At 41.2% G+C, this 15,507-nt stretch overlaps 2 protein-coding genes across 10 annotated transcripts in view; one reads left to right on the top strand and one right to left on the bottom strand.

The window, feature by feature from the left end:
- The window catches only part of brd4 (bromodomain containing 4), a 33,301-nt gene extending 28,570 nt beyond the window's left edge, over window positions 1-4,731 (top strand). For all 3 annotated transcript variants that reach the window (XM_086086333.1, XM_086086324.1, XM_086086317.1), the window contains exons 18-19: window positions 1,362-1,647; window positions 4,268-4,731. In XM_086086333.1, coding sequence (XP_085942459.1) covers window positions 1,362-1,647; window positions 4,268-4,336 — 355 coding nt within the window. In that variant the 3' untranslated portion in view covers window positions 4,337-4,731. The remainder of the gene's footprint in view (window positions 1-1,361; window positions 1,648-4,267) is intronic.
- A 3,557-nt stretch (window positions 4,732-8,288) lies between these two features.
- Window positions 8,289-15,507, bottom strand: part of pbx4 (pre-B-cell leukemia transcription factor 4) — a 28,480-nt gene continuing 21,261 nt past the window's right edge. For 6 of the 7 annotated variants that reach the window (XM_086086397.1, XM_086086358.1, XM_086086379.1 and 3 more), the window contains 7 exons: window positions 13,791-14,035; window positions 12,969-13,159; window positions 12,698-12,833; window positions 11,884-12,040; window positions 11,467-11,537; window positions 10,452-10,538; window positions 8,289-10,321 (listed from right to left, as the gene is read on the bottom strand). In XM_086086397.1, the coding sequence (XP_085942523.1) occupies window positions 10,232-10,321; window positions 10,452-10,538; window positions 11,467-11,537; window positions 11,884-12,040; window positions 12,698-12,833; window positions 12,969-13,159; window positions 13,791-14,035 (977 nt within the window). In that variant the 3' untranslated portion in view covers window positions 8,289-10,231. The remainder of the gene's footprint in view (window positions 10,322-10,451; window positions 10,539-11,466; window positions 11,538-11,883; window positions 12,041-12,697; window positions 12,834-12,968; window positions 13,160-13,790; window positions 14,036-15,507) is intronic. The other variant, XM_086086415.1, reaches the window with a different exon arrangement.

Below are 15,507 nucleotides of genomic sequence, written 5' to 3'. Positions count from 1 at the left end.
ATAAAAAATCTAAAACATGTTTTCAGTTATTTCAGTTTTTTTTTTTTTGTTAAGTCTACATACGTTCATTCCTAGTTCTGCTGCCTTCAGTGAGAATCTACAATGTAAACACTCATTAAACCCTACCCTCCGAAAAATAGATAAATGACAAGCAACTAACTTAACCCCTAAAAGAAAAACAGCAGGAAAAAGGTTCAACCAAAAGAGCTCTCACCACACAGTCGCTTCTTCTTTTAAATTAGTGCTGGATCACTTCTCTATGGTGTATATCGCCACCTACGGTGTAAAAGAGGAACAGATGGAAACGGGCACAAGTTGCATGTGCGTTAAACCCAGCGAGTGGCCGTTTCTCAATGGTCTTCCTAAGAACATACTTGAGAACGTTCTTCCAAAGAACGGACTTACTTAACTTAGCCCTCTGATTCTGGCGTATTATTTTCATAGCCCAGCATTCACAAGCAACAACCGATGCATCCTTGGTTTAAGCAATCAAGTGAGGCTGAAAGGGAAACACCTGCTCCAATTTCCACTCAATCAGGGCACGCACAAAACAATAACCCAATGTAGATTTTTTTCCCCTTAAAATTGCATATTAAAGGTAATTTTCTACTCTTTCCTGATCATATAATGGCCACAAGGCTGCCGGTGAGAGTACTGATACCTTAAAAAAAAAGGCTGGTAAAGGCACCGGTACAAAATGTTTTTTTTTTTTCAAGTAAAACTGAACTTCTGTGAGGTAAGCTTGAATATATTTGCAACAAATACCCAAAATATATTTTTGAAGACATTATGATAGTGATCGGTGAAAATCCACAATATGCAGTCAGTTTTTGTATAAATACGTTCTATTTTAAATATTACCATGCTCCCAAAGACGCATTTATACGTTTTTTATGCTAGAGCATACAGATGGCTTTGATGCAGCGCCTGAACAGGAGAATGCTTGAAGCAATGGTAGTTATTACAAAAAACGTCCAGCAGGTGGCAGCAGAGTATGAGATCAACCAGGGCCATGTTGCAACAAGCTCCCCCCCCCCTGCTTTCAGCAGATTTGTGGATAATGATGAAAATTAGCTATATTCTAATGCTGCAAAACGGAAACGGATAGAAATATATGTTTTTTCCATTATATTACAATTTACGGTAGTTACAGAAACCCTGACACTTAAAGGATATTTACATATCGCATTTTGTCTTGTGAATGTCAGCGAGCTTAAAGCTAGCTCACAATGTGAAACACAATAGACGGGCTATTGGAAGTTAGCATTGATATTCGCAGCGATCAGAAACTTTCAAGCAACAAACAATGACGAGTAATACAAAAGACAACAAGTCTAAATTGTGTTTGTGTAATCTTCCAGAGGTCGGGACGACGACGAGGTCCTGGAGACGACGAGCAGGAGGGTGCACGAGGAACCGCGCCGGCGTCTGGAGCAGCAGCAGCAGCAGCAGCACATCCAAGTGCCCCCACAGCAGCCCGAACCTCAGCCAGCTGTGATCCGAACGCCCCCGCAGCAGCAGCAGCAGCCGCCGGCCCCGCCCCCGCAGCCCCCCACGCCGCCTCAGCCCGCCGCCGTGCACAGCCCGCTCGACCAGCAGAGGGAGCTGGCGCGCAGACGAGAACAAGAGAGGCGGCGGCGGGAAGCGGTAAGAGGAAAACAAAAAGCACAAACCAACGTTCTCTTTGCATTATCTACCGTTTGGAATTTGTTTTCTCCCCCAAATACTTTTTTGTTTTGTTTATATTTGCATTCAAGACGTCTTTTTCCTCTCATAACATTGTGACTTTTCACTCATAACTTTACTTTTTCTCTACGACCATTTTGTCATTATAGTACAACTTGTACTTTTTTCTACATAATTCTCAAATTTTAGAAATAAAGTTTTCTACTTTTCTTTTTTTCGTAAAATATTTTGACTTTATTTTTGTTCATCTTATTTCTTCTAACATCACGACATTTCTGCCATAGTATTCTTTATTTTTTGGGAATTTTACCATTTCGTTGTGGTCATTTCACACAAATATTCTGCTACTTTTAAGACTTTATACTGGGAGCTTTGCTGTTTTTATTTGTAATTATTGCAACTTAATTCTCGTAACCAAAGAATAATTTTCTCGTAACACTAATACGACCCTTTCTGTAGGCTTACTACTTTTTTGTTGCAATGCGAGTACTTTATTGTAACTTTTGTTTTCTCGTAATATCACCCTATATATAAATTCTCAATTAGAAATTAAAAAGGTCCAGATTATTTTATTTATTTTTTACAGTTTTTATGTAGTTTGGGTCTGGGTGAGTCACTGGAAGGCACAAAAACATTTATTTTCAGTACCACACTGATTCTTTCTTGCTTGTTTTACCCCCAAATTTTTTTTAATTACAGGTGGTTACCGCCACCTGCCCCGTTAAAGTGACTTCCTGTTTGCGTAGTTATCAACCAATCAGCAGGTTGTTGTCACGGGGAAGCAAGTGTGAGCGCGCACACAGTCACACGCACACACTCTTGTGCGCTCTGGTCCAGTCTAACCTCACGTCAGTCACTCATAGTGGCATGCTTCCACCTGCGCTCGGGTGGTCCGGACCCTTATACTATTTACTTTAAGAAAAATATTTAAAAAATCATGTGATTTTAGGATTCTTTTCTTGAAGTTTCTAGTAACTTGACAAGATTTTTCTCAGAATAATAAAATGTTGTATTTTTAATCTCAAAATTATGATTTTTTTTATTTTCATTTTTTTATGATACAGCTTTATTCTTGAAGCTTTATTACTTTTTGGTCAATTGCGGATTGATAATAAATACCATAATGTTAAGATGTTATTCTTGTATCTAGACTAAATTTTTATTGAAATTTTAGGACTTGTAACTTGACTACTTTTTATCGAGTACAATTATGCCTTTAAACTTAAGTGTTCTTTTTATCTTATTATTATGACCTATTTTTCATAACCTTACACAACGTTTTCACGTACTATTTAGGGATGTAACAATAACGGCATTATCGCAATATTAACATTTGTACGATATCGCCAATTGTCATGTTAGGATATTAACTCATTCACTGCCATTGACGGCTATAAGCGTCAAAAAATAATTTAAACTATTTTTATTAGTTTAACATTTGTTTCCACTTTTGTTTAATAAGAGTATGAAAACCTATAATTTTTTTATTGTATATTTAGAACAGATAATGAAATTTGTGATTAATCGTGAGTTAACTAGTGAAGTCATGCGATTAATTAAGATTACAAATTTTAATCACCTGACGCCCCTAATTTTCAATAATATTTTCTTTTTTTTTTAAATCGTGGGTTAACGAGTGAAGTCACGCGATTAGTTACAATTAAAAATTGTAATAACCAGACGCCCCCTAATTTTTAATAATCTTTTTTTCTTTTTTCTTTTTTTTAAGAAAAGATTAGAAGGCGTCAAGCGATTATAATTTGTAATTATAATCATAATTAATCCCATGACTTCACTAGTTAACTCACGATCAATATATATATATTTTTATATCTGTTCTAAATGAACAATTTAAAAAAATCTAGGTTTTAATAGAAATAGGTCAAATGACGTTTATAGCCGTCAATGGCAGTGAATGAATTAAAAAGAAAAAGAAAAGATTAAGAATTTGGAGCGTCAGGCGATTAAAATTCTAATCGTAATTCTTCGCATGACTTCAATAGTAAACTCACAAATTTGATATCTGTTCTAAATGTACAATAAAAAAAATTCTAGGTTTTCAATAATAAGATTTATAATACCGCCAACCTGATAATATTGTTTGTTGTAGTTTGTATCATCATATCATTTGCATCCCGAGTACTATTAGGACTTTATTCTTGAAGCCTTCCTACTTTCTTGTCTTTATAGTAGGACTTTATTATTCTTATAATTTAGGACAGACTTTTTTCTCGGACTATTAAGACGAGTCTTGTCATTTTCTTTCTTGTAAGAATGTGACTTTATTCTTGTAGCTTTGCTGCTTTCTTGCCTTATGACTGTATTTTTGCAATTTGACAAAATGTGTCTCCTATTATTAGGACTTCCGTCTCGAAGCTCAGCTACTTTTCTCACAACACGACTTAGTTAGTTTACTTAATATCAATGCTTCACTTCGTAATGTTACAAGAAAAAAGTGATAACTTCAGTTACGTAATTGTCCTTTTCTTGTTGTGACCACAGTAGCAAAAGTCATGAAACGATTTTTCTGTCCACATCTTTTCAAATGAAATTGTGCCGCTTTTGTTTTTGTTCTTGTCAGATGGCGGCAACGATTGACATGAATTTCCAAAGTGACTTAATGGCGATCTTTGAGGAGAACATCTTCTGAGGAGGCGATAAAGACGAGGAGGAGGAGGAGGAGTCTAAACTAACTGCAAAAAAAAAAAAAAGCCCCCTTCCCCATCACACACACACACAAAGAGGGAAAAAGCAACTTTTTTAAGATGGAGGACGAAGCGAATGCCACATCATCATCATTGTCATCCTCACCTCCTCTTGGGAAAGGGGACGCCATGTCGGCACTCTTTGCCTTTTTGTCTCCCCCACGCTGCGGGAGGGGGGCATAACGACAATAATAATTTGAACTCGAAGCTCTGATGATTTACTGACACAAAAGACTGGAGCACGTTTTTGCATCTGGAACTGAAGTGCAGAACAAGACTTGCTCTCTTTCTTTTTTGTTTGTTATGTTTGTTTGTTGTATGTGAACACACGAAATGTTCTTTGGGGGAGGGAGGGGCGGGGGGGGGGGGGGCTTCCACACTGTAAATCAAGTCTGATTCTCAATAGAGAAGGTACACTTTGCCTTACACATCTCTCTTTAAGACCATGAGGTTCTGTGGCCTGCACACACACACACACACACACACACATACACGTTGAAAAATGACATTTAATACAAACAACTACGACATGTAGGAGCAGTCATCTTCTTAGTATCTATTGTAAAGAAGTATTTTCGTATACTACAATAACTCTTTATTTAGGAGCTTTTACTTCAACTTTCCTTTACCGACGCACTCCACACAAACGCATACACGCACACACATCTATGCCAAACAACCTTTTATGCTCTGTCATGTCAATAGGTAGCTAGTTAAGAAACAACAACAACAACATAAATATATGCATTATCATAGTTCCAAGTAAGCAAGTATTTAATTCACAGACGGTCAAAGTCGTATTTTGAAATCCCTGACAGGACGCAGAGGAGGTTAATGTTCCGGAGCTTCAGCTGTTCTATTATTATTCTTATCATGATCATTTCACTACAGAACCAAAAGTTGGCACCACTATCTTTATACTCCATATCGGCAGTCACACTACTTACTGGCTGCAGTCTGACACATTCTCCGTTTTGCAAGTTAAAAGGAAAAAAAACAAAAAAAGACTAATAGGAGTCCATTTTTAGTTCTTGTTAGTGGACGTGACTTCTTTGGGACAATGTGGTCTCACCTGGTGTTTGTTTTCTCCAGTGCCTGTATTATTATTATTATTATTAATATTATTGTATTGCAATTCTCCTTTTGGTTTCGGTTACACTCGGAGGAGCGGAGCTCGAGTGTTATATCTGAACCGGGGGGTTAGGGTGAATGTCGTTATTTTTGTTTTGTTTGTTTGTTTGTTTGTTTTTGAATGAATTTGTGTATAAATGTGGAAGAAGAAAAAAAGAAGAAAAAAAAGGATGTTTTATATTTGACCCGACATTGGGGATTTTAAATGTGGTTTTTAGCTGGACTCTCGTTTTAGTCTCGGCATGGACACATTTGGCTTTGGATTCTGCTCGTGTGTGTTTGTGTACATTCGAATGGCTGCGCGATTGTGTGTTTGTTTTTTAAGATATTTGCGTTTTATTGAAGAGAAATAAACAGTACTTCAGGAGAACGGTTTTTTAATTATTATTTTGTGCTTAAGTCACCTTTTTATTTGTTCCCATGAAGTCTACCGTATAAGAATATATCACATCTGAAAAGATTAACTGAACTCGTTGGCTTTTTTTTTTCCCTTTCTCGGTGGCTCTCTTTCACAAAAACGGTCGTGCCATGTGTTCTTTGAAGAATGTGCTGACTCAGCCCAAGAGTTTGCTTTATTCAGGTATTTTATTTTGTTACATGCGTTCAGCTTTTTTGGGGAGGGGTGGGAGGGGACTAGAGAGGGAGTTGTTCACAATGTCCTCAAGTTATTGTTTGCTATTATGTGAGTGGTCTATCGAGATCTCTTGGTTCAGTCTGTTCTGATCATTGAATAAACTCATCTCTTTTATAGAAAACAATAAATAAATAAACAAAAATCTGACTTGTATTTACCCTCAATGAGCCAGTATCGGTATACAGGTTACACTTCAATATGGGAAAATGGACATGTTTGTTCAGGTCATTACAGAATTAGAGGACATTAGGGCTTCAAAATTCTTGAAAAATACATCTTAGCTAATTTTCTGCTCTATATTCACCAATAATACATAATGAAAGCAGCTCAGCTTACAGATCAATGGTGCATTTTTTTTATTTATCACAACCCAGTTAATGTAGTAGCAACAGGTTTGCAAATCTGGACAAATGTTAACTTTCTCTCAGGAGTAGAAGATAGCTGTTACTGCTGAACAAGAGGACAAACTTAAATTAAGTAAATAGAAAAATAATCCTAAATGTCTTTTTACGATCATTTGCAAAGCGATAGTGAGACATTCAACCAAGGCTAACTATGTTATACAAATAGAAGAGAGAAGACCCATTGCTCTACCATTGATTTGAAAAAACTGATGATCCAGCGCATCATCTGATTCACAGCTTTCTCTTTTTTACCATGATGAATATTAACTGTTTTATTTGAGATTCAATTTGGTCAGTGCTGGGACAAGAGAAAATGGCTTCTTCTTTTTTTAGGGGAGGGGGATTCGTTTCTCTTAATTTTTTAAGAAAGAATAATTAACTAAGTATTTCGTATGTGGCTTATTTAAAATTTGATGGGTCACGGGACGTGGAATGTCCTCCAATTCTGGAATGACCTGTACATAAAAGTTCAATTACAATAATTTGTACCTAAACGTTTAAAACGCACTCTGCACTCCACGACGTCTCACACAAAAAAAAGTCTCACACAAGCAAATCGAAACACCCGCAACGTTAACGCAATCGCACAACACTTTCAGTGCATCTCATTCTCAAAGCTTCAACTTGAATGAACGTGTATTATAAAAGGAAAGAATACTAACACAAATTACATTGTTATTCAAATGTATTATTTCATACGCGAGCTTCTCGTTCGTTTGCAATATTTATTTTAAATATTACACCTTCCATGTTGGCTCATACCAACCAAACGATGGAAAAAAAAAATAGAAAAAAAGTTTTGTTAACGTCGTTTGACAGTACTTTTGTGGCTAAAAGTGTCGCATTGACAATCCAAATTTAGCTTTTTGTTGATGCGGAGGAGCGGCCATCTTAAACGTTAAGGTCAAGGGTTGTGAGGCGTTCCCGTGTCCTTTTTAAAACTGGGAATATGCCCGAACTGGTAGACTTGATGCAAAACCGCTGTATTGTTATTTGTTCCCTGGAGAAGTGTGGAAATATCGTGTGGAGTTTTATCTTGTCTGTTGTTGAAAGTGTATCCAAGTGTTTGTCACAGAAAGTCGATGGAGGCCTCGTTGTTACCTTACTGGGGATTGAACTTTCAACGGGAACGGTTGAACATTGATTTTTTTTTTTTCAATTTCCATGAAGGTAGCTAAAGCTCACCTATGGATCACCGATTGCCTTCCTACTTTCCGGTAGTTTGAATGCAACACTTTGACCACTTCCAGGCTTCCAAACAAACAAAAAACAAATGCCTCTTACCACAGCGCTACCTGCCGTCGTTTTGAATTTATCATTCAAGTTGTAGAATTATGCACAAATGATCATATCAGCATCCCCATTTTATTTTTTTACATAAAGGATTCGTACTGTATATCTTAAATGTAGTATACTATACATTACAATGGATGTCTTTTTTGGCCAACAGGTTCAAAGATCAGAAGGAGCATAGACAAATGTTAATCTCCCCACATATTAATTTTTAAATAAATAATAATAGTGTTAACAGGTTGTTGTTTTTAATGCCATAAAGTTGAAGATTTTGTGTTATAAGTCTGACATGATTCAGAAGATGGTGCAATCTCTTTTTTCTTTTCTTTTTTTTTATTACATTTGACTATCACAAGAGCATTTTGTGACAACTTGTAAAATGAAACTTCTAAAATCTGAAATCAAACGCTGGAAGAAGGAAGGGAGAGAAAAAAACACACTAAATTGTTTTTTATTAAGTTTCTAATAAGAACACTACAATTTGTCATTCTTCCTTTGTTTTTAACTCTTTCTTTCTAGAACAATTCTAAAGTTGAGGTATAAAAGGAGTTCAGACAGACGTGTGGGTCTGAAAACAGCGGTGGGTTTGGAGGGATTTGGGGGGGGGGGTGTATATATACAACAAAGATGGAAAGACAGGTAGAGAGAGGGGTAAATACAAGGGAAAGAGAGGCGATACAAATTTACTAAGATAACAAAAACAAAGAATAATAATCAAATGGGCTTTTTGGGGGGGACATTTGATACTGTGGAGTTTGTTTTTAAATCACTTTCATGGAAGCTTCACGGGAACCATCATTTTCCACAGCAGCAAATGTCCCAAGCAGTAAACCCCACATTTTCACCTGGTTATGTAACAAAAAGCCTAAATAATAACAATAATAATAAAAAATAAAGTTGATACAGTTATATAGAGTGTCATGTCTGGATGTGAGAGGGGTCATGGGGGGACAGAAAGGCCAAATGAAAAGTAGCATCTGAACTGAGCATCGAGTGTATAAAAGAAATGGTGAACATTACACAAACTGTACAGTGACATCCATTACACAGGTAGAAAAAGAGAGGGGAGGGGGCGGGACAGGCAGGAGAGAGGGAGGGGCTTGATGACATTTTGGTGTTTGGAGAAGTAACAGAAGTAATTACATGTAGGGACATCGAGATCGGACATTTTTTCCCCTTTAAGGACATTTCAGTCTTCATAAGAAGACAACCTAGCGTGACCATTAAAAATTGCGTAAGAAAAAAAAGAAAAGAAAGTTGTTCCAGAGTGGTTTCCTTTTTATGTATATAACAAGAGTGAGAGCGTGAGACAGAGGGGCCCTCGTCTGATTGGCCGGGAGGGGAAAAACAGGGAAGTCCATATTTGTAATCATTGGAAATAAACATGTTTGCACCTCCCCCTCTCCCCCATCTAAAAAATAAAAATACAAGACACACAAATAGTGGGTGGCATCATCATCATCATCATCATCATCATCATCATCATCATCATGGTTAGTGACTGTGGTATTTTTGGTTTTGGTACAACAGAAGGTCATTGTGTGCGTCACCATGATGACAACGAACCGAGCGACACGTGACGTTCCTTTCTTTTGTATTTTTTTTTTTTGGTCTGACTGTAATATTTATACCCTTTTATTACTTTTTTTCCTCCATTTTTTCTGAATTAAAACCCAAGTTAAAAAAGTGAGAGGGGGGCGGGGCTGAATGTGGACGAGAACAGGCGGCTAGAACGAGTCCTAACATGCATGGAAGACAAGTTTTGCTAGATTGCGGATGGTCGCCCTCGCCGTCACGAGCCCCCTCCTCCCTCGCACTGTCCGATGCTGTATTGGCAGCATGTGTGGATTTTTGGTGGTGGCTGGTGCATTCTTATTAAAAAGAAAGAAAAAATAAACCACGCACACAGTATGGCCAACAATCGAAGAAACTAGCGGACAGAAAACGAGTGAACTCTAGTTCCATCCACTCTTTTTCTTCTTGGTCTGCTAACTGCTTAGCCGCGCTCATTGCAAGGATGCTAACAGCGCAACGCGGCGATGCTGATAACGAGCCGGGCGGCGGTGTTTTGGTAAATGCCTGCTTGGGTGACCAATCGAACAAAGCCACAGGTGAAGAGTGCGTGTGCGCGTGCGAAGATACCGAGCATATACGTGTGTCTGTGTGTGTGTACATCATGACACAGGTGCGGGCGGTGGGAGGAGGAGGAGGAAGTCCAGGGTTGCGTTGCTGTCCTGTGTTCCAGCACAGTGTTCATGACGTGATCCTGTTGAGTCCAAGATGGCGGTGGGAGGGAGAGGGCGACCCCCCACTCGCTACCCCCCCCCCCCCCCCTCCAGTGGAAATGGCGTGACGGCGGAAGGTGGGAGCCACTCGGATCAGTTGGAGGTGTCGGAGTGGACGCTGCCGGGAGGTCCGGGAGGGGATGTGACGGAGGGGGGGTTGGTGGGGTCCTGCCAGCTGTTAGCCTGCAACAACACACAAATGAGCTTCAAAAACACCAACAAAACATCTGCATTTAGGGGTGGGCCGGACAGATAAATGAGCTTTTTCCCCCCCGTCCTTAGTGTAGTGGATGTGCTGTAATGTGTTCCTCACATCCAGGCGATGAGGGGTGTAGAGGCCGCTACCCGACAGCTCCTCATAGCCGCCCGTCAGGTGTGTAGCACGGTGCAGGGTATCCACCTGTCAGCACAACACGCAGTCGGTTTTTTCTCGGTCGCCGCGACGACACAAAAGGATTTTATTCCAACAGCACAAGCAGACAACAACATCGCCAAGTGAGTGTCGCCAATCTTTATATAACGGCTGCCCATCTTGTTGACCATGTTGGAATGTTTACGACTGACATGACGAGCACTTTTGCGTTTCTTTCCATGGAAAGAAAGTCGTCAAAAAGGGCGCCTTGCCAGACAGCCAGACAGACGCACGGAACAAAAAGCTCACTTGGACGAGTTGTGTTGTGTTTGCGCTGGTGAACATACACTTGCGAGAAAAAGTTTGGCAAGCTTTGGAATGACTTCTGCATTAATTGGTCAGAAAATGTAATCCGATCTTCATCCAAGTCACAATAGGCAAAATGATCTGTCATGGGGAAATTTTAATTACCAAAAGCACTAATGGTGCTGTATCGGTACTTGGTATCGGTAACTACTTAAGAATTGAGTGTTCATATTGGTCTGAAAAAAGTGTTGACGAGCATCCCTGACAAAGTCGCCAAGCGTCTACGTTTCCCACGGGATGATTTGCACGCTATCGTTTTGTGTGTGGATGAAGATCCGATGGGATTTCCTGCTCACATCCTTTTTCTTTTCAAGTGTGTATGGTCATGACGAGCAGAGGGATGTCTGTGGGTTCGTGGCGGGATGATGAAGGCGGGAAGTGTGTCGCGTCTGTCAGCACCTGAAGCTGACAAATGTTCCGCACTCGAGGAGGGGGACACGCTCACACAACTAAAGGATTGGATATTGAAATTATTCTACCAACTCCATGGTAACCCTTTGCATGGACTTCCTTGGGATGAGTGGGACTGGGGGGGAGAGGTCAGGGGTCACAAGGAGCTACGCTATAGGATAGCTATCCCGGGAGCCTGTCAGCCGTCCTCAGTGCGTACCTGCGGCTGGAGAGAGGGTGCGATGCCGATGCCCTCCCCGTTGAGCAATCGCAGCCCAACGTAGCTGTCGCCTGCGTGAGACAAACCGCATCACCCCGGTGACCCCACAGGCAAGACATGAACATGATGCCACGCTTGTTACTTTGGGGTCAAAAGGTCACCGCCGGGCAGAAGGAGGGCACAACTGCCAGCCGTGCGAAAATAATAGGGAATGCATAGAAGAGGCGGCAAGCTCGTTCCAGGTGGCAGGAAATGAGTGACGACTGCTAAATGAGCAGAATGACGCTTCATTTTTTCTCACCAATTTCTTAAAAATCACTTTTTCATAATTTTTTGCGTGAGAAGGAGCGATGCCGTCGATCCAGAGTCCGTCTGGGATGACGCGTCGGCGACATGTGGAGAGCGCAGGTGTGTTACCTGAGTTGGGCGTCGCCGGTGAGTTGGCCTGGCTGGCTTGCGCCGACACGTTGGCGGCGTCCACGGCCGTCTTGACTGCGTACAGGTTGGCTTCCTCCTGGAACTTGCCGATGTTCTTCTTGTAACGTATTCTCTTGTTGCCGAACCAATTTGAGACCTGAGGGGCGGACCATGGAAGGTTAAAGTGGAAGTTAACCGTAAATATTTCTTGACAATAATATGTTATATGTGAGCTCACTAGTCTAAACGTGACAGTCTGAATGAATTGTGGAATATGAGTTATGAAGCAAAATTCTGCCGTTTTTTTCCATCTCAGGCGGCGGCCATTTTGCCACTTGCTGTTGACTGAAGATGACATCAATGTTGCTCAGGCAGCGACCAATCACAGCTCTTTAACAGGTGAGCTGTGATTGGTTGTTGCCTCTGAGCAACAGTGATGTCCGTTTTAAGTGGCAAAATGGCCGCCCCCTGAGATGGACAAAAATGGCTGTATTTTGCTTCATTACTCATATTCCACTAATGCAATATTAACCAGAATCCCGTATTTAGACACATGGGGCTGCATAGAACATAATGTCAAAAACATTTTGGGAGGTTGAATTCCCCCTTTAAGACAACCCGTGTGGGACAGCCCAGACTGCATGAACACAAAAGCAGCAGTGGCATTTAGCAGCTCTTAGGCTTCATTTAGACTGCAGGTGCGAGAATTTCACTTCAGGATTTCATTCTGCCAAATATCGGGATGGTCATTGTCCCCCCCAAAAATAATAATAATTGCATATGCGTGGGACTCGGAAGTTGGTAGTTGTCTTACCTGAGACACGGTGATCGCACACTTTTTGGCCAGCTCCTCCTTCGCCTCCTCACTAGGGTACGGGTTCGACAAGTGGGAGTAGAAATACTCGTTGAGCACCTCTGTGGCTTGCTTATTGAAGTTGCGCCTCTTGCGTCTGACGGGGGGGGGGGGACAATCAGCAATCAACAATTGGCGCACAAAAGGCTGACAAGTTCCGCCTTGGAAAGCATTACCGGCAATCACACGCACGCACAAAGACGCGGGGCACCTATCAAACACACGCACACACCTGGCGTCCAGGAAGCGCGAGCGCAGGATCATGACGGCCTCGCAGGTGCTCTGCTTGAGCTGCATCTGGATGGAGCTGAACTTGCGGTGGATGATGGCCACCATGCGCTCAATCTCCTTGGGCGAGATGGGCCGGGTTCGAGACTGCTCTCTCAGCAGGTTCATTACATGGTTGGTGAACTCGCTGCACGCCTGCGGAGAGAGAGGAGACGAGTCTTGAAAGCTGCTGCTGAGATCAAGAAAGACAAAAGCAGAGAAGCTGTCAGGTGCTACGAAAGAGTTGCTGGATATGAAGAGAGCGTCTCGCCCCTCTAACTCTTTGTGACTGGATAATCTGCTTGTCAGGAGCAAGTTCGGCAAGCAACTTTCGCACACTGCACACCGTACTACTAGAAAACGTCGGGACAGCCACCCAAACAATGTCTATAGCACTTGTCTTCATTAACTGAAGAACTGATCGCATTCCCTCCTCTGGACAACATCATCATACATACATCATTTTTGGAATGTGGAATGTGAAAGATGGACTGCAGAAGAAAACAGCACAAGCATTTTGAAGGATATGCAAATACCACACAGGAAGGCCTGATCCAAGATTCGGACCTAGATTCTCTGACGTATCCGATTTTGTCACTCTATTAGGCATAGCTGATGCAGTTATGACCATCCCGCCTACATACCCTAACTATGGAAACACAAGCCAATCAGGATTTATTATTCCAAATCACACTCTTGCAAATAGAACTGCATCACTTGGTGGAAACACGGCATAAGTGTGATGAAGAGATTTCAAAATGATGCTCGAGTATCCCGAGGAGCACACCTGTTCATACTTCTCCAGCTCCGAGTGGTATATCTGGCGAATCTGGGCCAGTTTGGCTCTGTAGTCCGAGTGTTCGATGCTGCTGTCCGTGGGCGAGCCGCCCGCCGCCGCCGCCGCCGCGGCCGCCGCAGCCGAGCCGCCGCCTTTCTCCGGGCCGGACACGCCCTCTGCCAGCAACATGTTGTCCAGACGCATGATCTGCGGATCTGGGGGGTCTTCCTCCTGCACGCCTCGTATACTCAGAACTGGATGGAAAAGGGGAGAGAAGAATGTTTTAGTGTGAGTATTTTTACCATGATGAGTCGACATCAAATAATCAATGATGTCATTGTATATTTTTTTATGCTGACTTCTGCCTCACCTACTCACTCGCTCATCCAATCACATTCAGTTGCCTTCCTGGCCGCAACTTGTAACACCAATTCACGTAACACAACTGCAGGGTCGCTACAGTATATAACAGTAGTGTCGAATTTTTCAAGAATTACACAAGTGAATGCTTCACAATAATATATTGCAGCAAACCTGTTACGTGGATTGCTGCAGGAGTTTTCTAAGAGACGACCAACTGTAAGAGCAAAGGAGGAAGATGAGCTAGCCATGTGACTTTAGGATGAAGGCTTGAGAGCAAGAGAAATGATCAGGATTGTTATCAGGCTCCTGCGACGATTGCTGATGAGCTGATCATTTGAATCCCATCTAAAAACATGCAGGATAGTGGCCCTCGACGACTCAAGTTAGTGACATTAACTGTTCATTTCCAAAATAAAGAGGTTATTGATCGACCACTGCTCGTCTTTGTTTTTTTGTCTGACACAACACATATTAAACGAAGAAAAACAGAACGGCGCGGTGTCGTGAAAGTACCCTGAATGCACCATTTAGCTTGTAGTTAGCTCGGAGCGATAAAATGCGATTCTGCCGTCCTTAAGCATCCTTTAAACTGTTTAATGGAACCCTAGTTGGAGTTCACTATAAAAACACACAGCAAGAAGACTTGCATCCACTGTATATTCAAATACAAAACATCGCTAGCTTAGCGCTATTGGTAAAGTGAATAGAGGATCCCATTCAAATGCTAACGGAAGTTAGCATAGATTTCAGAAGCGTTTTTCCTCCAAATAACAAATATTCCCACACAAATGCTGTGGAAACAAATAACCACAGGTAAGATAATTACTCAAAGGCACAAATTCTTCCCAATTTGTGAAAAACTAGTCATTTTAATAGACTTCAATCGCAATTTTCTTCTTTTCTCATTGTAAGTGTGTACACCATGGATGCACGGCACCACACTGCCCTTAAGAGGCCAAAATGCGCAGGAACACCCAATATTTGTTTTCAATTGCTATTTTAGTATACAGCACATGTGTCAAGATCCGGTTCTCGAAGGCCTGAGTCCTGCAAGTTTTTGAGGTTTTTCTACTCCAACACACCTGATTTAATGATTAGGATAGTTATCAGGCTCATGCAGAGCTTGCTGAATATCTTAAATATGAATCAGCTGTGTTGAACATGGGGAAACCTCTCAAACATACAGGACTCAGGCCCTTGAGGACTGGACTTTGACACCACTGGTATACAGTATTTTTTTTTTATTTTATTAGAAATTTTATTTCCCGCTGTCCTTTTAAGTCATATTTAAAGCTAAGTTTACACGGATCCACAGATTTTCCTTTACAATACAAATATCCAAGGACTTTTTTTTTGGTCATAC

Source organism: Leptonotus elevatus, chromosome 1 (assembly GCF_054856555.1).
Source record: "Leptonotus elevatus isolate MCC_2025b chromosome 1, RoL_Lele_1.0, whole genome shotgun sequence".
NCBI lineage: Eukaryota > Metazoa > Chordata > Actinopteri > Syngnathiformes > Syngnathidae > Leptonotus > Leptonotus elevatus.
Note: the sequence above shows the minus strand (reverse complement) of the source record. Positions and strands in the feature narration are given on the sequence as shown.